Genomic DNA, 21,452 nt, shown 5'->3' with positions numbered 1-21,452 from the left:
CTCCCGCCTCAGCCTCCCGAGTAGCTGGGACTATAGGCGCCCGCCACCTCGCCCGGCTAATTTTTTGTATTTTTAATAGAGACAGGTTTCACCGTGTTCGCCAGGATGGTCTCGATCTCCTGACCTCGTGATCTGCCCGTCTCAGCCTCCCAAAGTGCTGGGATTACAGGCGTGAGCCACCACGCCCGGCCCACTATGGTTTCTTCTAAGCATTGAAAAGTGATTGCCTGGAATAAAATGACCTATCTACAAAAAATTACACAACAATTAAATTCATGTTCTCAAAATATTTAATGATACAAAAGTTCATCTGTTAACTGAAAAGAGCTGAACAGAAACCATACATATTTTGTAAAATACACACACACACAGCCAAAGCCCAGCTGAGACAACTCACAGGGTCAGTGATTACCTATGTGATGGTGGACTGGAGGATCATTTTCTACATGTGTAAGCTTCTTATAAAATTTTAAAAGCAACAAATGGGGGTTTATGAAAAACTTTCAGAAATGGGTTATCTATGGTGGCCATGGAGCTTGCTTCCTCAAGGCCTCTACCACAGGAAGTTTGGCAGCAACAATTTTAAGGTGAACCTGCCAGAGGCAAGATGAGTAAGTAGCTACGAACTCAAGTTAGTTTCCGCGTCCCTCCAGCATGACCGTGAGGAACACGGTCCTGGTGCCAGCCTCCTGAGTTTACCATCTAATCAGAGGCTAGTCACACACCAGGAGTTACTGACCGTTTTCTACATGCCAGAGACTATGCAAAATCTCTTATAGACATGACTTCACTTACTCCTCACCAAGGAACACTGAGGGAAGGACAATTACCCCATCTTCAAGCACTAAACAGGCTCAGGCTAAGTATCTTCCTTCAAGTTACACCACCGACAAGTGGCAGAGCCAGGATTTGAACTCAGTGCTCTATAATCAAAGCCTGCTGTCTTATCCATGATCTTGCCATCTAAACCTAAAAACAAATGACCTAGGCCAGGCGGTGGCTCATGCCTATAATCCCAGCACTTTGGGAGGCCAAGGCGGACGGATCACGAGGTCAGGAGCTCAAGACCAGCCTGGCCAACATAGTAAAACCACATCTCTACTAAAAATACAAAAACACTGGCCGGGCGTGGTGGCTCATGCCTATAACCCCAGTACTTTGGGAGGCCGAGGCAGGTGGATCACGAGGTCAGGAGATCGACACCATCCTGGGTGACACGAGGAAAACCCCCCAGGAAAAAGCTCTAAATGGCAGGGTTGCTCATAGGTGCAAGTTCAGGTCCAGCCTCCCACAGGCAAAAATGGAGCTTTCTCAAGAGCTGGTCTGCCAGTCCTTCTTCCTTCCAAACAGCCCAGTCTCCAGCTCTGCCCTGTGGTTGTCACTGGCCTCAGACCAGAAGTCAATTTGGACAAATCTACTTAAGAGCCCCCAGAAGAGGTTTTCCAGATTTTCTTTTTTCTTTTTTTGAGACAGAGTCTCACTCTGCACCCAGGCTGGAGTTCAGTGGCACAATCTGGGTTCACGCCATTCTCCTGCCTCAGCCTCCCGAGTAGCTGGGACTACAGGCGCCCGCCACTATGCCCGGCTAATTTTTGTATTTTTAGTAGAGACAGGGTTTCACCGTGTTAGCCAGGATGGTCTCGATCTCCTGACCTCGTGATCCACCCGCCTCGGCCTCCCAAAGTGCAGGGATTACAGGCGTGAGCCACCGCGCCTGGCCTCTTTTTAATTTTTTTGAGACGGAGTCTTGCTCTGTCACCCAGGCTGGAGGGCAATAGCGTGATCCTGGCTCACTGCAAGCTCCACCTCCTAGGTTCACGCCATTCTCCTGCCTCAGCCTCCTGAGTAGCTGGGACTACAGGCGCCCACCACCATGCCCGGCTAATTTTTTGTATTTTTAGTAGAGATGGGGTTTCACCGTGTTAGCCAGGATGGTCTTGATCTCCTGACCTTGTGATCCGCCCACCTTGTCTCAACTGAAAATAGAAAAAATGAGCCGGGCGAGGTGGCAGGCGCCTGTAGTCCCAGCTACTCGGGAAGCTGAGGCAGGAGAATGGCGTGAGCCCGGTGGGGCGGAGCCTGCAGTGAGCCGAGATCATGCCACTGCACTCCAGCCTGGTCAACAAAGTGAGACTCCGTCTCAAAAAAAAAAAAATCAGCCAGTGTAGTGGCGGGCACCTGTAATCCCAAAAGTATCCCCAGCTACTTGGGATACTTTGAAAATTACATACAAAAATTACTAAGAGGCCCAGGCGCGGTGGCTCATGCCTATAATCCCAACACTTTGGGAGGCTGAGGCAAGTGGATCCCCTGAGGTTGGGAGTTCAAGACCAGCCTGACCAGCAAGGTGAAACACCGTCTCTACTAAAAATAAAACAATTAGCCCGGTGTGGTGGCAGGCGCCTGTAATCCCAGCCACGTAGGAGGCTGAGGCAGAGAATCCCTTGAAACCGGGAGGCACAGGTTGCAGTGACCTGAGATCAGGCCACTGCATTCCAGCCTTGGCAACAGAATGAGAGTCCATTGCAAAAAAAAAAAAAAAAAAACCAAAACCAAAAACTAAAGAGTTTTTGTAAAGAATAGCTTTAGGCCGGGCATGGTGGCCCACGCCTGTAATCCCAGCACCTTGGGAGGCCGAGGCGGGTGGATCACGAGGTCAGGAATTCGAGATAAGCCTGACCAACATGGTGAAACCCCGTCTCTACCAAAAATACAAAAATGTGCTGGGCGTGGTGGTGCATGCCTGTAATCCCAGCTACTTAGGAGGCTGAGGCAGGAGAATCGCTTGAACCTGGGAGGTGGAGGATACAGTGAGCCGAGATCACGCCACTGCACTGCAGCCTGGGTGACACAGCTAGACTCTGTCTCAAAAAAAAAAAAAAAATTGCTTCAGCAGTTTGGGAGGCCGAGGCAAGCAGATCACGAGGTCAGGAGATCGAGACCAGCCAATACAGTGAAACCCCATCTCTACTAAAAATATAAAAATTAACCAGGCATGGTGGTGCTCACCTATAATCCCAGCTACTTGGGAGACTGAGGCAGAAGAATTGCTTGAACCCGGGAGGGAATAGGCTGTAGTGAGCCAAGATCGTGCCACTGCACCCCAGCTTGGGAGATGGAGCAAGACTCAGTCTCAAAAAATAAAAGAGCAGCTCCAATGGAGAACTCCTTATTACCCAATCTGACCCATAATGGACTGTGGAAATGACAAAAAGTCCAATCTTGTCTTTCCCCTAAATGCCCTTAATGCCACTGCCAGTGGCCGGGCGCGGTGGCTCATGCCTGTAATCCAAACACTTTGGGAGGCCAAGATGGGTGGATCACCTGCGGTCAGGAGCTCAAGACCAACCTGGCCAGCAGGGTGAAACCCTTTCTCTACTAAAAACAAAATTAGCCGGGTGTGGTGGCGCACGCCTGTAATCCCAGCTACTCGTGAGGCTGAGGCAGGAGAATCGCTTGAACCCGGGAGGCGGAGGTTGCAGTGAGCCCAGATTGCGCCATTGTACTCCAGCCTGGGCAACAAGAGCGAAACTGTCTCAAAAAAAAAAAAAAAAAAAAGGAAAGGGAAAGAAAAGCCACTGCCATCAATAATGGAATGAATCGTCATCTCGGGGAATGGTGCTGCTGCAGGTCTGACCGGCACAAGCTAAAGTTCACCGCCGCTGGCCTAGGCTCCCGGTCTCTGAACCTCCTTCCCTAAACCCTGTACAGCTTCCTGGGTCAACGCTAGCCCCAGTGAGGCTACCTGACCAACAGCTGATAGCTCCCTCTAGAGGTAACGATTTTTCTTTAGCGATGGGAACTGAAGAAAAAGACTTGACCGTCATACAGGCTGTATTTAAAGCCTGAAGACAAACCTAGATTGGATGCAAATATAATTACAGGGCACCAGTTTCATTCTTCCAGAGCCTTGCTGCAAATGACCTCCAGTGAGTATAACTGTAAAGATACAAGGAAGTGGAGAAAGACAAAATGTTGATGGTAGTGCGTTGTCTTAAAATTCTTTACAAGGCCAGCACAGTAAAACATGATACGAATGAGCCAGATTTCAACATAAATAAGGGGCAACTAAGAAGCTAGACTCAATTGTCTCAAAGGTATCAAAACCAATCACCGTAGCAAAGTTTCCTGGGCTTATTTTAAGTCGTTTGCTGTTGGGTCTAAGAGGTGCTGAGGGGCCACCGTAAAATACTAAAGACAATGATAACCAACAGTTTAATTGTATATAAATGTTAAGTGTTAAAACCCACACACCCTAATAGTCTTACAATGTGATCATGCTGGGAAGGAAGATGGTGGTGGTCGTAATACCGGTTGGAACCTCAGCCCAGTAAGTATCCTGTTGTCTTAAATGCAGAAACGATGTGACCTGGTCCCATCACGTGTTTACACAATCCACTTCCAACCTAGAGGACAAAGGGTCAGAAGCAACAGGGAGGACCAGAATGGCAGTCTGGTCACCAGCCTCCGGCACCCCCAGGAAAAAGCTCTAAATGGCAGGGTTGCTCATAGGTGCAAGTTCAGATCCAGCCTCCCACAGGCAAAAATGGAGCTTTCCCAAGAGCTGGTCTGCCAGTCCTTCTTCCTTCCAAACAGCCCAGTCTCCAGCTCTGCCCTGTGGTTCTCTGGCCTCAGACCAGAAGTCAATTTGGACAAATCTACTTTTTAAGAGCCCCCAGAAGAGGTTTTCCAGATTTTCTTTTTTTTTTTTTTTTTTGAGAAGGAGTCTCGCTCTGTCGCCCAGGCTGGAGTGCAGTGGCCGGATCTCGGTTCACTACAAGCTCCGCCTCCTGGGTTCACGCCATTCTCCTGCCTCAGCCTCCCGAGTAGCTGGGACTACAGGCGCCCGCCACCTCGCCCGGCTAATTTTTTGTATTTTTAGTAGAGACGAGGTTTCACCGTGTTAGCCAGGATGGTCTCGATCTCCTGACCCTGTGATCCTCTTGCCCTGGCCTCCCAAAGTGCTGGGATTACAGGCGTGAGCCACCACTCCTGGCCCCGAGGTTTTCCAGATTTGAAAGCAATTTCCTCGGCATAAAACCTCAGGATTAAAAAAAAAGAAGGGCTGTTGGGTCCAAATTTATATCTATCGAACCCATTTAAGTTTTTATTTTCTTTTTTAAAAGATAAGGTCTTACTCTGTCGCTCAGGCTGGAGTAGTTGGTGTACTCCAGCCTGGAAATCAGAGGCTCAAGCAATCCTCCAGCCTCAGCCTCCCAAAGTGCTAGGATTACAGGTGTGCGTGAGCCACCACACCTGACCCTATCTATTAAACCTTGATTGAATGTTAACAGACCAAGTACAACTGCACCAAATGGATGGGCTATAACCATCCACACTGGTTCCAAGGAAGCAGACCGTCGCTGGCCCCCAGGTCTGCACGTGGCTCAGGCAACGCCGTGGTGAGCCCTTGTATCCACTATGCTTGAGATCCTGCAGGTCGGCCTTCTTCCTTCCTTCTCAGTCCATTGTAATGGCCCCAGTTTCCGTATTTTTATCCTGATCCTAATAACCAGGTCCTTGAAGAACTTTCTGAGGAATCTCTGTTTTAATGGCACACAAACTGTTCTCTGCTGTTTTACTCCCTCTGGAAAGCAGACGGCAAGTATGAGTACCACACAGAAGACCAGAGCAAATTCTAGCTCATGCAGTTTTAAAAGAGAAACTTAAGACTACTACATGGCATTCACGAGTTACACAGAAAACAGTGTTGCTACTAAGGGCACCATTCATGGCCATGAAACTCCATCATGTCTCTCGTGGTCAGGCTTGAGACAAAGCTTTCAGGTAGGAAAGTTTCTTCCCTTGTTAAAAACGCGAGCATCACTTCATTTTTCGACAGAACTTAGGTCTTCGGTATAGTTTCTCTTTATGTGCCTCCTCAGGTTCTCTTGCTCCAATTTTCTCTGATGCTCCAGGAATTTTAAAATTGTAATCCGTTGTGACGTAAGGTACGGTCCCTTCGATCCCACGCTGAAATGGAAACACAAAGAGAATTCATGGAAACACTCCAGGTCCAGGCCAGAGGGGTTTACAGCGCTCTCTCCCACCTGAAGGTAATGTCCTGACGGTGTGGGTGGGGACTTTTCACTTTTAAGGCATTTGATCCCTTCCTTCAGAGCCCTCTTTAATCAACTGGCTTGGTAACAAATGTGCCAGGGCCTCCCTTCTGTCCCATTCCATCAACACAGCCAACAGCATGAGGCTGAGTGGGGCTGCAGAGCACATCCCTTTCAAAAGAGGGACACGGGAGGGTGAGAATGGTGGGAACATCCTCTGTACCCAGAGCCCACTCGCAGCCCCTGTGGCTGGCTCTGGGGCACACAGAAGCTTTGGCCTGGTCCCGTGATGCCTCTGAAGACTGTCTTCAGGAGGGCAAACCTGAGAGGGCCCCTGCTTGCTCCAACACAACCTACTCCTATGTAAAGGCTCCACCACGGGTTGCAGTGAGCCCAGATCGCAACACTGACACCACGAGTGACAGTGATTCATGGTCTCAGGCCCTGGAGGCGGCCCTGACACCGTCTTGGCTCACTCAGGACCTACAACAAAGTATAGGTTTCCCAGATCACCCATTCCCATGACCCCTGACCCTACTTCAGCTCCTCACTTCCTGTGGACCTGAGTAGGCTCCTTCCAGGGCTGTGCCTGGGGTAAGGCTCACCTGGCACTTAAGGACACAATGCGGAATGGCAATAGCTCCCACGAGCAGACAGTTCACCGTCCTTAGCTCTTCCGGGGGCACAGGGGTGAGGATGTGGTACAGCCGTTTCTCCATGTCAATGCCTCTACAGATGCCTTCAAGACATGCGCACAACACAAAAATCACCCTTTTGGAAAACATCAAACCTCTCCACCTTTAGAAAGTGCAGAATGGTTTTGAACATAAGTCTTCATTTCAACTCTGTTTTGTTTTGAAAATACAAAGAGCTGGCCGGGTGTAGTAGCTCACGCCTGTAATCACAGCACTCTGGGAGGCCGAGGAGGGTGGATTGCCTGAGATCAGGAGTTCGAGACCAGCTTGGGCAAGACGGTGAAACCCCATCTCTACTAAAAATACAAAAAATTAGCCAGGCGTGGTGGAGGGCACCTGTAGTCCCAGATACTCGGGAGGTTGAGACAGGAGAATAGCTTGAACCCAGGAGGCGGAGCTTGCAGTGAGCCGAGATGGCACCACTGAACTCCAGCCTGGGTGACAGAGGGAGATTTTGTCTCAAAAAAAAAAAAAAAGAAAATACAAAGAGTCAAGAGACAGAGTCCTTGAAAATTGGGACAGTTTGTACCTTCCCTGTGTTCGGCCATGAGGAACCAAAATGGTCTACATGCAAAAGTCCTAGATTGGGCCCGCTGCGGTGGCTACGCCTGTAATCCCAGCACTGTGGAGGCTGAGGCAGGTGATCGAATGAGGTCAGGAGTTTGCGACCAGACTGGCCAACATGGTGAAACCCTGTCTCTACTAAAATTTCAAATATCAGCTGGGCATGGTGGCATGCACCTGTAATTCCCAGCTACTCGGGAGTCTGAGACAGAAGAATCACTTGAACCCGGGAGGCAGAGGTTGCAGTGAGTCCAAATAGACAGAGAGAGACTTTGTCTCAAAAAAAAAAAGTCCCAGCACTTTGGGAGGCCAAGGTGGGCGGATCACAAGGTCAGGAGTTCAAGACCAGGCTGACCAACATGGTGAACTCCCATCTCTACTAAAAATACAAAATTAGCTGGGCGGGGTGGCGCATGTCTGTAATCCAAGCTACTCAGGAGGCTGAGACAGAAGAATCATTTGAACCTGGGGGAGATGGAGGTTGCAGTGAGCAGAGATCATGCCATTGCACTCCAGCGTGGGCAACAGAGCAAGACTCCATCTCAAACAAACAAACAAACAAACAAAAGTCCTAGATTGTTGGTGAGTACAGGCCAGGGGGAAAACCCACCACTAAGGAACATACAGAAGACAACCTGATCTTTTCCCATCACTGTTCCTCCTTTATAGTCTGTACTAAATGACACAATTTCTGTGAAAATGCTTTTGAGAAATATAGTGTTGTCCAAATCTGAAATGTGCATTTAAGGACTTCACTAATTTGGGATTACTTAGCTCCAGCACCCTTCCAAAACTCCACGTTTATTGACCTCAAGAAACCAAGGCAGGTCAAGGAGGTGGGGACCCAATCCCGCTGGGCACTTCGAGCCCTGGTCCAGACCTTGGATCTGAGTGATGGGAAGTGCCAGGCTGTGGCACAACTGCACCTGGGTTCAGGTCATTCCTGGCTATGGGGATAAATTTTAAGAGAGGAAGTGGAGAGTTCAGTTAAACTTTTCAGCAGATGGCGGTGGCTGACTAACATGCTGAGAAGAGGTGGAGGAAGCTGACATATTTTGAAGATAGAGGCCAACAGACAATGGGCTGAAAGTAGCAAACAAAGGCTAGGGGATGCCAAGGAGGGGCCAGGGTCTGACCTGGATGTCAGAGTGAATCTTCCAATGGACCAAGCACAAGCCTGGGGCAAGGAGGAGAGGGTGCGGGCAGGAGGGTCCTGAGGGTCCCAGATCTGCATGCCAGTCAGACACTCAAGTGGAGATGTACACTGGCAAGGTGGGTTTGGAACGCAGATGAACAGCTGTGTTGGAGGACACTGCAGAAAGGGAACGCCTAAGATGGATTTAGAACCCAGCAGTGACTGAGACAGGGGAGAACTGTCAAGCAAGAAGAGGGCCAAGCCCAGGCCCTTGGGAAGTCTACATTTATAGGAGCTGGTAGATGAAGCAGAGAAATAGCTGCTTCCTTCCTGGCCTCCAGCCCCTAAGGCATGCTATATAGATGAGTGGGGGTTCTCTGACCTCTGTAGCTTAGACACAGCTACAAGGTCAAGACCAGTCATCTACAGTTAAAGCAGTAGATCCTCTTCAGTAGGTTTATGGATATGTTTTACTCTCAGACTCACCAAAGCCCAAGCAGTCACAGATTGGAGTCTGGGCAAGCAGGATGGGCCCATTTGTGTATCCTCTGACGTCATCCTGGATCTTGCAAAGACCAACCCAGCTGGCATTCACAGCATATAGTATATGGGTAGGGGCGACATCAGAGTGGGTAATCCGGAGCGCGACTGCATTGAAAGGGACCTGGAAAATGAATTTGCATCTCACTCTATTCATTGCTACTTTGAAAAACCACTTAATTTTTACAACTAGATTAACCAGCTATCTAAAGATAGGTCTGACAAAGTGCCTACCCAAAAGTATCTTTAAAGAATAAAAACAGGCAGGTGCAGTGGCTCACATCCATAATCCCAGCACTTTGGGAGGCCGACGTGGGCAGATCACGAGGTCAGGAGTTCAAGACCAGCCTGACCAACATGGTGAAACCCGGTCTCTACTAAAAATACAAAATTAGCTAGGCGTGGTGGCGGGCGCCTATAATCCCAGCTACTCAGGAGGTTGAGGCAGGAGAATCGCTTGAACCTGGGAGGTGGAGGTTGCAGTGAGCAGAGATTGCGCCACTGCACTCCAGCCTGGGCAACAGAGAAAGACTCTGTCTCAAAAACAAATTAATAAATAAAAAATAAATAAAATAAAATAAAATAAAAAAATTCTTTAGGCCGGGTGCAGTGGCTCACGCCAGTAATCCCAACCCTCTGGGAGGCCAAGGTGGGTTGATCACTTGAGGTCAGGAGTTTGAGACCAGCCTGGCCAACATGGCAAAACCCTGTCTCTACTAAAAATACAAAAATTAGCCAGGGATGGTGGTGCGTGCCTGTAGTTCCAGCTACTCAGGAGGCTGAGGCACAAGAATCACTTAAACCCGAGAGGCGGAGGTTGCAGTGAGCTGAGATTGTGCCACTGCACTCCAACTTGAATGACAGACCAAGACTCCATCTCAAAAAAAATAAATAAATAAAAACAAAAATAAATAAATAAATAAAATACAAAAATTTAGCCAGGTGTGGTGGTGCATGCCTTTAGTCTCAGCTACTTGGGAGGCTGAGGCACTAGAATTGAGAATCACTTGAACCCACGAAGCAGAAGTTGCAGTGAGTCAAGATTGTGCCACTACACTCCAGCCTGGGTGACAGAGACTGTCTCAAAAAAAAAAACAAAAAAACTTGAATTTAAAAAATAAATGTGGGCCAGGCGCAGTGGATCATGCCTATAATCCCAGCACCTGGGGAGGCTGAGGCAGGTGGATCATCTGAGGTCAGGAGATTGAGACCAGCCTGGCTAACTAACATGGTGAAACCCTGTTTCTACTAAAAATACAAAAGATTAGCTGGGCATGGTGGTGTGCGCCTGTAATCCCAGCTACTTGGGAGGCTGAGGCAGAAGAATCACTTGAATCCGGGAGGCAGAGGTTGCAGCGAGCCGAGCACGCGGCATTGCACTCTGGTGTGGGCAACAAGAGCGAAATTCCATCTCAAAAAAATAAATAAATAAATGTGAAGTAATACAAGACAGATTAAAGTATTGGCAGATAAATTTCACGTTCAGTTACAGAGCATCTCCAGTTGAATAAATGACCCATAAACTAAAACCCCATTAGCAAAGCGACTTAGACTCTCCAGGGGAGATGACTCAGAGGCCTGGAGCCCATGCCACCATCGGGTCCAAGAAACATATCCTTGCTGCCCAGATCTGCCACTTCAGCCAAGTGCAGTGGCTCACGCCTGTAATCCCAGCACTTCGGGAGGCCGACGTGGGCAGATCACGAGGTCAGGAGCTCAAGATCAGCCTGACCAACACGGTGAAACCCTGTCTCTACTAAAAATACAAAATTAGCCGGGTGTGGTGGCGGGCGCCTGTAATCCCAGCTACTCGTGAGGTTGAGGCAGGAGAATCACTTGAACCTGGGAGGTGGAGGTTGCAATGAGCAGAGATTGCGCCACTACACTCCAGCCTGGGCAAGTGCTTCCACCTGACAGCTCCCAATGCTCAAAGCTATAAATGAAGCATATCTTAGCCTTTGTCTTAGAGGGGTGGCCACAAAGTCACTGAGCCCCTAAATGCTTGGCAGAGTGCCTGGCATGGAGCAAGCACTCAAAACCGGACAGGCTGTGTGGCACAGCAGACCTGGGCTCAGAGTCGGGCGTCCTGCAGCTTCAGTCCTAGCCTCAACTTTGACTGCACCATTTTGGGCAAGCTGACTCCCAGTTCCTGGCCTTGGTTTTACCATCTGTAAAATGCGGATAGTAACAGGACCATGGTAAGTAGTGGAGTTACACAGGCTTAGAACAGAGTACTGCACAGAGTAAGCATTTCAGAAGTGCCACCTGCCGCTAGTTTTGTTTTTTCATTGTCCTGAATCCTAACACTATCATGCTTTCCTCCCAAAACAATTATTAAATACTCTGGTGGTGGAATCTACTTTTGACGACAGTAATGTGAAGTATTTTTTTTTTTGAGTTGGCATTTCGCTCTGTCGCCCAGGCTAGAGTGCAGTGTCATGATCTCGGATCACTGCAACCTCTGCCTCCCGGGTTCGAGCGATCCTCCTGCCTCAGCCTCCCGAGTAGCTGGGACTACAGGCACGCACCACCACGCCTAATTTTTTTTTTTTTTTTAAATATGGAGTCTTGCACTGTTGAGCACAATCTCAGCTCACTGCAAGCTCTGCCCCTTGGGTTCACACCATTCTCCTGCCTCAGCCTCCCGAGTAGCTGGGACTACAGGGACAAGCCACCACGCCCAGCTAATTTGTTGTACTTTTAGTGGAGACGGGCTTTCACCGTGTTGGCCAGGATGATCTCAATCTCCTGACCTCATGATTCGCCTGCCTCGGCCTCCCAAAGTGCTGGGATTACAGGTGTGAGCCACTGTGCCCCGCAATTTTGTGTATTTTTTTTTTTTTTTTGAGACGCAGTCTCGCTCTGTCGCCCAGGCTGGAGTACAGCGGCTGGATCTCAGCTCACTGCAAGCTCCGCCTCCCGAGTTTACGCCATTCTCCTGCCTCAGCCTCCTGAGTAGCTGGGACCACAGGCACCCACCACCTCGCCCGGCTAGTTTTTTGTATTTTTTAGTAGAGATGGGGTTTCACTGTGTTAGCCAGGATGGCCTTGATCTCCTGACCTCGTGATCCGCGCGCCTCGACCTCCCAAAGTGCTGGGATTACAGGCATGAGCCACCGCGCCCGGCTAATGTGAAGTACTTTAAGAGTGCTCTCTGGGTGCCAGGTTCCACTGTGAACGCTCCCTGAATCCACACGATCACTCTCTGAGGCCCAGTAGCACCCCTGTTCTACAGCTGAAAAGTGGAAGTGCTGGAGCAGCCCCTGCGATCAGGCGGGACATTCAAACCCAGCACAGAGGCCGGGCGCGGTGGCTCAAGCCTGTAATCCTGGCACTTTGGGAGGCCGAGACGGGCGGATCACGAGGTCAGGAGATCGAGACCATCCTGGCTAACACGGTGAAACCCCGTCTCTACTAAAAATACAAAAAAACTAGCCGGGCGAAGTGGCGGGCGCCTGTAGTCCCAGCTACTTGGGAGGCTGAGGCAGGAGAATGGCGTAAACTCGGGAGGCGGAGCTTGCAGTGAGCTGAGATCTGGCCACTGCACTCCAGTCCGGGCGACAGAGCGAGACTCCGCCTCAAAAAAAAAAAAAAAAAAAAAAAAAAAAAAACCCAGCACAGAGCCACGCTTAACCTTAGGACAGAAACGTGGCTAAGAGCGGTCACCAGAGCTGAACAGCCTGGGCTTGCATGCCAGCCCGGCCCCTACTGCTGAGTCCCTTAGCCTCTCTATACCTCAGTTTCCCCATCTATAAAATGGGAATAACAACACAACCTGTGACACTGGGATGTTCTGAGGATTAAATGAGCGAGGAGTTATGAAGTGGTTAGAAGAGTGCCCAGCACACAGAAAACCACACAAGTGTGTAACAAAATGAAGACAATTTCTCCCGTAAGTTCAGATTACCTGATAGGGTGTCAGGCTATGTAACGGAGAAAGTGGTTTGGGCATCGGGGGCTGCAGCTGGCTAAGGTAACTCAAGATGGTCAGATCGCGAAGAATTTTGTTATGTGACTCTCTGAAAGGCAAATTACAACAAGGTAAGTAGACATTTAACCCTGCACGGCCGCCTCTCACAGCTGTCATCACAGAGGTCACATTTTCACAGAGTACTGAGCTTTCCAACACTGCCCCTCCTTGACAGACCCCGACTGGAAAAACAGGAAGCGTAAAGACTCTCCTTTAAGTTAAAGTTGTTGGCAGCCAGAGTTAGGGGCCACTTCTGGGTATTTCCCCTGGAAACATAACAGTTCAGAAAACAACTGGTTCTTCTTTGTAAATGCACAGCTGTGACAGAGAACTGAAGATTTTAGAGGACTCAGGCCTTTAGAGGAATTGAGAATGGCAGGCCTTTTTTGACAGAAGGAAACGTAATTCTTCAGCCAAATGAGGGTTAGTTACCTATTTCTTGGAGTTATTCTGTATGTAAAGTCTGTATAAACACCTATCAGTTTATGTCCAGTGAACTCAACTGGACTCTCTTTTTCTTCATCAGCAAATTCCAAAGCATCTGCAAATGCTGCGAGTCTGAAACGTCGATTTCTCATCTTGGTCTTGCTTTTTGTGTACAAGCCATCCATGTCATCTACATACTGCGGGGTAAGGTCTGGCATGTATTTACTGTGGTCACAGCGGAACTGAACCACGTGGCTGGGAGACAGCAATCGGATCAGATCAATGAGAAGCAGGAGCCCCTGGTCTGTGGGGAAGAGACATTAGCACAGCTGATGCACTCGAGAACAGTGACACGCTCAAAAACAGTGACATGCTCCTACGACAAATGGGTGCATTTATTCTAAGACAAAGAAACCATCAATAAGTTGGACTTCGGCTGGGCGCTGTGACTCGTGTTTGTAATCCCAGCACGCCTTGGCAGGCCAAGGTGGGCGGATCACTTGAGGCCAGAAGTTCAAGACCAGCATGGCCAACGTGGCAAAACCCCATCTCTACTAAAACTACAAAAATTAACTGGGCAGAGTAGCACACGCCTGTGGTCCCAGCTACTCCAGAGGCTGAGGTGGGAGGATTGATTGAGCCCGGGAGGCAGAGGATGCAATGAGCCGAGATCACGCCATTGCACTCCAGCCTGGACGACAGAGTAAGACTCTGCCTCAGATTAAAAACAAAAAACAAAACACTGGGCTTTAACGTGGCTGTCTGAAAGCTAAGAGTACTCACGCTGCCTGTCCTTCCCTTGCAGATGTGTGTGTGCAGGCTTACCTGAAACCCATCCCATAGTGTTGATGATGAGAGGGGACTCTCTCTTGTAAGCGCTGAACACGTATTTTATTATGTCAATGTAATTCTCATAGTTGTTTTTACAAGAAGGTTTCCCATAATATACCATCTTCTGTGGTGTCCTCAGGTGAGTGAAAGGTGGTCCTAAGAAGATAAAGATGAGTAATCAGATGAGTAAGGTAAGATGAGTGTTCAATCCTGGCTATTTAAAAGGTGGTGAGGGTTTTTGTTTCAGCTGTTATCACCGACAAAGAACCTTAGGAAATCTGAGACCATCCTACCTACAGGAATACTCTAATTCCATTTTTTGGAAATCTAAGCTTTTTTTTTTTTTTTTTTTTTTTGAGACGGAGTCTTGCTCTGTCGCCCAGGCTGGAGTGCAGTGGCCGGATCTCAGCTCACTGCAAGCTCTGCCTCCCGGGTTCACGCTATTCTCCTGCCTCAGCCTCCAGCGTAGCTGGGACTACAGGCGCCCGCCACCTCGCCCGGCTAGTTTTTTTGTATTTTTTAGTAGAGACGGGGTTTCACCGTGTTAGCCAGGATGGTCTCGATCTCCTGACCTCGTGATCCACCCGTCTCGGCCTCCCAAAGTGCTGGGATTACAGGCTTGAGCCACCGCGCCCAGCCAGGAAATCTAAGCTTTCAACTTAACACAAAGACATGCTCACTTTCACATAAACGGCTAATGCCAATTATATTCATTCAGCACACACACAAATCTGCTAACTGCTGGGCTTGTTCCAGTGATTTGGGACATATCTGTAAACAAAACAGACAAACAAACGTTCCCCACCCTCGCAGGGCTTCTATCCCAATGAAAGGGCAATGCATAGCCATGTGTGTCTTATAGGAATACAGCAATGACTCTGTTCTAGGCCCTTCACATAGAGTCTCTAATTTTTTCCTTTCTTTTTTTTTTTTTTAGACAGAGTTTTACTCTTTTTGCCAAGGCTGGAGTGCAATGGCGAGACCTTGGCTCACTGCAACCTCCACCTACGGGATTCAAGCGATTCTCCTGCCTCAGCCTCCTGCGTAGCTGGAATTGCAGGCGTGTGCCACCACACCGAGCTAATTTTGTATTTTTAGTAGAGACGGGGTTTCTCCATGTTGGTCAGGCTGGTCTTGAACTCCCGACCTCAGGTGATCCACCTACCTCAGCCTCCCAAAGTGCTGGGATTATAGGCGTGAGCTTCCGTGCCGAGCCAAGAGCCTCTAATTTTCATAACCCTGTGGCAGGTGGTAGTATCCTCATTTTTACAGATGAGGAAATTGGGAAAGAGATTAACCTGAACAAGGTCAGCCAGTCAGTAAACAGCAAGCTGGCTAAACCCAGGGGCCTGGCTCCTGTGTTCACACTCCTAATCATGACGTATCTCCTCTGGCCAGGGACAGGGAGCTGAGCAGTTCAATGAGGGCAGGGCCAGCACAGTCAGCAGGCCAGTGACCAGGACTGTGTGCGACAGGGTCAGCAGGGAGATGGCCTGGGTCAGTGTGATTGCAGCAAGGCCACCTGTGACAGAGACTCAACCGTCAGAGTGGCCACTATGATGGGAGCTAGGAATTCAGCCAGCGAGGCTCCCTTCGAGGTTGGGGCCAGTAAGGGCAGGGATGTGGGGTGGCCAGTAGCAGAGGGAGTAGCCTGCATAGTTGAGAGAATACTGAGCAAATATGCAAATAAATTGTAAATAATCATAGCCAGGTTTCTTAATACCAGAGAATAACTTACAAATATGAAAGTGAGGAAGGCTAATGAGAGTGATCCCTGGGATGTTAAGCCGGAATCGGATGAGTCAGAAACTCATAGCTTTCTTTCGTTCTTTTTTTTCCTTTTATTTTTTTGAGATGGAGTCTCACTGTGTCACCCAGGCTGGAGTGCAGTGGCGCAATCTCAGCTCACTGCAACCTCCACCTCCCGAGTGGATTGCTATGTTGGCCAAGTTGGTCTCAAACTCCTGACCTCAAGTGATCTGCCTGCCTCAGCCTCCCACAGGCCGGGATTACAGGCATGAAGCACCGTGCTGGCCTCATGGTTTTAATGAAACAGAAAAGGTATCTATACAAGTATAGATCTATATACATATATACACATACACATATGTATGTGTGGGTTTAAATATGTAATAGATGCTAGCTTTGTGCACTGAGATCTAGAAACAATGACACACCAGAGGCAACAAGCAGACACAGTACTGAAACTCTGGTTTCAATCTCTCTCCAAGGAAAGGAGCCAGGGCTCTCTGGAAAAATAGCTCATTCCAAGGCTATGGAAGAGAAAGTGAAAGATGACCCCAGAACTTCCTGTTTTGCCAGAAAGTTAAGACAGTGCTCAAAAAAGGATGGAGCCATGGAGTAGCTAGGGTCAGCGCAGCTGGAGGGCCCAGGCCAAGGGTGCAGTCAGAACCTAGGACGTAAGAGGAGCTCAGTAGACAGACGGGTCCTAGGAGGTGGCCGGCAGGACAGAGCGGCTGCTTATACATAGGGATATTGTACATATAAATTAACGTATTCAGAATAATGAGCCAAGTTTTTTTGTTTTCTTTTTTTTAAGACAGACAGGGTCAGCTGGACATGGTGGCTTACACCTATAATTCTAGCACTTTGGGAGACCAAGGCAGGTGGATCACCTGAGGTCAGGAGTTTGAAACCAGCCTGGCGAACATGGTGAAACCCCGCCTCTACTAAAAATACAAAAAATTAGCCAGGCGTGGTGGCGCACGCCTGTAATCCCAGCTACTTGGGAGGCTGAGGTAGAACTGCTTGAACCCAGGAGGCACGGGTTGCAGTGAGCTGAGATCGTGCTCCTGCACTCCAGCCTGGGCAGCAAGAGCAAAAAAAAAAAAGTTGGAAGTATCACATTCTCTGACTTCAAAAGCAGTTATAATTAAAAGAGCATGGTCCAGCCCAGGCTACAAAGTGAGACACTGCCTCTAAAACTAATTGTTTAAAACTTAGCCAGGTGTGGGCCAGGTGCGGTAGCTCACGCCTTTAATCCCAGCACTTCAGGAGGCTAAGGCCGGCGGATCACAAGGTCAGGAGATCGAGACCATGCTGGCTAACACGGTGAAACCCCCCGTCTCTACTAAAAATTAGCTGGGCGAGGTGGCGGGCGCCTGTAGTCTCAGCTACTCGGGAGGCTGAGGCAGGAGAATGGCGTGAACCCGGGAGGCGGAGCTTGCAGTGAGCCGAGATCGTGCCACTGCACTCCAGCCTGGGCGACAGGGCAAGACTCTGTCTCAAAAAAAAAAAAAAAAAAAAAAACAAAAAATTAGCCAGGCGTGGTGGTGGGTGCCCGTAGTCCCAACTACTCAGGAGGCTGAGGCAGGAGAATGGTGTGAACCCAGGAGATGGAGCTTGCAGTGAGCCGAGATTGCGCCACAGCACTCCAGCCTGGGCGACAGAGCAAAGAGCAAGACTCCGTCTCAAAAACAAAAACAAAAACAAAAAACAAACCACACAAGCAATATTCAAGGACTGGAATAGACATTTCTCCAAAGAGATATACAAATGGCCAATAAGCACATGCTCAACATCATTAGTCATTTAAGGGAATGTAAATGAAAACCAAAATGAGACATTACTTCACACAAACTCGGACAGCTATAATCAAAATAAGCATTGGTGAGGATACGGAGAAATCAGAACTCTTGTGCATTGCTGCTGGGAATGTAAAATGCAACTACTGTGAAAAACGGTTGGCAGTTCTCAAAACGTTAAACACAGAACTACCATAAGACCCAGCAATTCCACTCCTTGGTATATACCTGAAAGAACTGAAAGCAGGATCTGGAGGAGATATTTGAATACCCATGTTCATAGCAGGATTATTCACGAGAGCCAAAATGTGGAAAGAACCCAAGTGTCCATCAACAGCTGAATGGATAAACTAAATGTGATATAAACATACAACTGAATAACATTCAGCCATGAAAAGGAATTAATTTTTTTTTTGAGATAGAATCTCCCTCTGTTGCCCAGGCTGGAGTGTAATGGTGCAATTTCAGCTCACTGCAGCCTCCACCTCCCATGTTCAAGTGATCCTCCTGCCTCAGACTCCCAAGTGTCTGGGACTATAGGCATGGACCACCAAGCCCAGCTAATTTTTATAATTTTTTATAATTATAAAAATTTTTATACATTTTTATAATGTTTTAAAGAGACTGGGTTTCACTATGCTACCCTGGTCTCAAACTCCCAGGCTCAAGCAATCTGCCCACCTTGGCCTCCCAAAGTGCTGGGATTACAGGTGTGAGCCGTGGTACCTGGCCAGCAATTACATTTTGATACATGCTACAGCATGGATGGATTCTGACAATACTATGCTGAGTGAAATAAACCAGACAAAGGGTAAGTATTGGATGACTCCACTTACATGAGAATAGCCAAATTCATAGGGACAAAAAGTAGAACAGAGGTGAAGTCTCTAGGGGATAGGAAAGAGGACAAGAGGGATTTTATTCTTTTTTTTTCTTTTTGAGACAGAGTCTCGCTCTGTCACCCAGGCTGGAGTGCAGTGGCGCGATCTCGGCTCACTGCAAGCTCCGCTTCCTGGGTTCATGCCATTCTCCTGCCTCAGCCTCCCGAGTAGATGGGACTATAGGCGCCCGTCACCACACCCGGCTAATTTTTTGTATTTTTAGTAGAGATGGGGTTTCACCGAGTTAACCAAGATGGTCTTGATCTCCTGACCTTGTGATCCACCAGCCTTGGCCTCCCAAAATGCTGGGATTACAGGCGTGAGCCACTGCGCCCGGCTGACAGTTATTCTTTAATGAGTACAGTTTTCATTTTGGGATGACAAGAAAACCACACCTGACTAATTTTTAGATTTTTTGTAGAAACAGGGTCTCACCCCATTGCCAACACAAAAAAGTTGTGGCCAGGCACAGTGGCTCATGCCTATAATCTCAGCACTTAGGAGTCGGAGGTGAGTGGACGACCTAAGGTCAGGAGTTCCAGACCAGACTGGCCAATAAGGTGAAACCCTGTCTTTACTAAAAATATAAAAATTAGCTGGGCATGCTGGCGTGCGCCTGTAGTCACAGTTACTCAGGAGGCTGAGGCAGGAAAACAGCTCCAACTCAGGAGGCGGAGGTTACAGTGAGCACAGATCACACCATGCACTCCAGTAGGCCTGGGTGACAGAGCAAGACTCCATCTCAAAGAAAAAAAAAAAAGAAAGCAATGTGGTACTTACTTCAGCAGCACATACCCTAAAAAACTGGAATGATACAGAGAAGACTGGCAATGGGCCCTGCACAAGGATAACATGCAAATTCATGAAATTTTCTATATTACTTTTTTAAAAAAGAGATGGAGAACTGTGGGTTAGGTTCTGAACCAGATAAAGGACACTAGGGGCCAGGCGTGGTGGTTCATGACTGTAATCCCAGCACTTTAGGAGGTCGACGCCTGCGGATCACAAGGTCAGGAGATCAAGACCATCCTGGCTAACACGGTGAAACCCCATCTCTACTAAAAAAATACAAAAAATTAGTCAGGCGTGGTGGCGGGTGCCTGTAGTCCCAACTACTCAGGAGACTGAGGCAGGACAATGGTGTGAACCCAGGAGGTAGAGCTTGTGGTGAGCCGAGATTGCACCACAGCACTCCAGCCTGGGCGACAGAGGGAGACTCCGTCTCAAAAAAAAAAAAAAAAAAAAAAAAAAAAAGGCCGGGCGCGGTGGCTCACGCCCGTAATTCCAGCACTTTGGGAGGCCGAGGCGGGTGGATCACGCAGTCAGGAGATCGAGACCATCCTGCCTAACACGGTGAAACCCCATCTCTACTAAAAATACAAAAAATTAGCTAGACATGGTGGCGGGCGCCTGTAGTCCCAGCCACCCGGGAGGCTGAGGCAGGAGAATGGCATGAACCTGGGAGGCGGAGCTTGCAGTGAGCCAAGATCGGGCCACTGCACTCCAGCCTGGGCAACAGAGTTAGGGAAACGTGTGTTTCTAATTTACATAAAACAAAGTAATTTTTGCCACCACACCCAATTAATTTCACAGAACAAAATGAGTAGCAGATCCATTTCCTAAAATGAGAAAACCCCATAGTTTGATTTTGGAGGTTAGAGGAACAAGTTATGGAAAGACCCTGAGTTTGGCAGATGCATGTTCACTTTTAATATTTTATACTCTTCTATTTTTAAGTTTTGGTAAGCATCATTACATACGAATTTCATAAAACCAAGACATTCGAGAAATACATAATACATACCCAGAACTGGTTCTGTAATGTTAAGTAAAGAAATGCAACCAGGAGGGGTAAATTCTGTCTGTCCCAGATCACATTCCAAATAGTCAACGCAGGGAAGACTGCAAATTTTTAAAAAGAAAAAAGAAAGAAAATCCTAACTAGCTTTACTCGGTAGAAAGGATAATCAGACAGTAAAGATTTCACGTGACACACAGGCCTAATCCACCCCCCACAGCACTTTGAAGTGAAGCCCCAAGATGACAGTCGCTGTTTAAAAACGAGTGCAGAGAAATGCGGTGCAGACGTGGCCACAGTGTCCGTTTATAACATGAGCACAGCTTGCTCTTTCAGAGAATTTTTTTTCCAGACGGAGTCTCGCTCTGTCGCCCAGGCTGGAGTGCAGTGGCGCCATCTCGGCTGGCTACAACTCCGTTTCCCAGGCTCGAGCAATTCTCCTGCCTCACCCTCCCCAGTAGCTGGGATTACAGGCATGTGGCACCACGCCCGGCTAATTTTTGTATTTTTAGTAGAGACAGGGTTTCGCCATGTTGGCTAGGCTGGTCTTGAATTCCTGACCTCAAGTGATCCACCCGCCTCGGCCTCCTAAAGTGCTGGGATTATAGGCATGAGCCACCACACCTGGCCATCTTTCACGTAAGTTTATTTTTTTCTTGAGACAGGGTGTCACTGAGTCACCCAGGCTGGAGTACAGGGATCAGAACTCACTGCAGCCTCGACCTCCTGGGCTCAAGCAATACTCTCTCCTTAGCCTCCCAAGTAGGTGGGACCACAGGCACATGCCACCACGCCCGACTAATTTCTAAATTTTTTGTAGAGACAGGGGTCTCATTATGTTGCCCAGGCTGGTCCCAAACTCCTGGGCTCAAGCAATCCTCCTACCTCAGCTTCCCAAAGTGCTGGGATTACAGGCAGAAGCCACAGTGCCCAGCCATTTTTTTTTTTTTTTTTTGAGATAGAGTCAGAAAAAAGGTCAGGAGAGGTCAGGAGATCAAGACCATCCTG

The 21,452-nt window shown here is 48.5% G+C and overlaps 1 protein-coding gene and 1 non-coding gene across 4 annotated transcripts in view; one reads left to right on the top strand and one right to left on the bottom strand.

The window, feature by feature from the left end:
* Positions 1-5,636: 5,636 nt before the first annotated feature.
* Positions 5,637-21,452, bottom strand: part of NOL9 (nucleolar protein 9) — a 28,339-nt gene continuing 12,523 nt past the window's right edge. The window contains exons 6-12 of one of the 3 annotated variants that reach the window (XM_030913297.1): positions 20,451-20,548; positions 14,215-14,376; positions 13,396-13,693; positions 12,901-13,012; positions 8,940-9,117; positions 6,665-6,798; positions 5,637-5,973 (exon numbers count right to left, since the gene is read on the bottom strand). In XM_030913297.1, coding sequence (XP_030769157.1) covers positions 5,824-5,973; positions 6,665-6,798; positions 8,940-9,117; positions 12,901-13,012; positions 13,396-13,693; positions 14,215-14,376; positions 20,451-20,548 — 1,132 coding nt within the window. In that variant the 3' untranslated portion in view covers positions 5,637-5,823. Of the gene's footprint in view, positions 5,974-6,664; positions 6,858-8,939; positions 9,118-12,900; positions 13,013-13,395; positions 13,694-14,214; positions 14,377-20,450; positions 20,549-21,452 lie in introns of those variants that run through there. The other 2 variants (XM_030913299.1, XM_030913298.1) reach the window with 2 other exon arrangements.
* On the top strand, positions 19,419-19,528 carry LOC115892506. The gene has a single exon (XR_004052384.1). It is a non-coding gene; the product is annotated as a U6 spliceosomal RNA (small nuclear RNA).

Source organism: Rhinopithecus roxellana, chromosome 12 (genome assembly GCF_007565055.1).
Source record: "Rhinopithecus roxellana isolate Shanxi Qingling chromosome 12, ASM756505v1, whole genome shotgun sequence".
Lineage (NCBI taxonomy): Eukaryota > Metazoa > Chordata > Mammalia > Primates > Cercopithecidae > Rhinopithecus > Rhinopithecus roxellana.
This window is presented reverse-complemented; position numbering and strand designations above follow the sequence as displayed.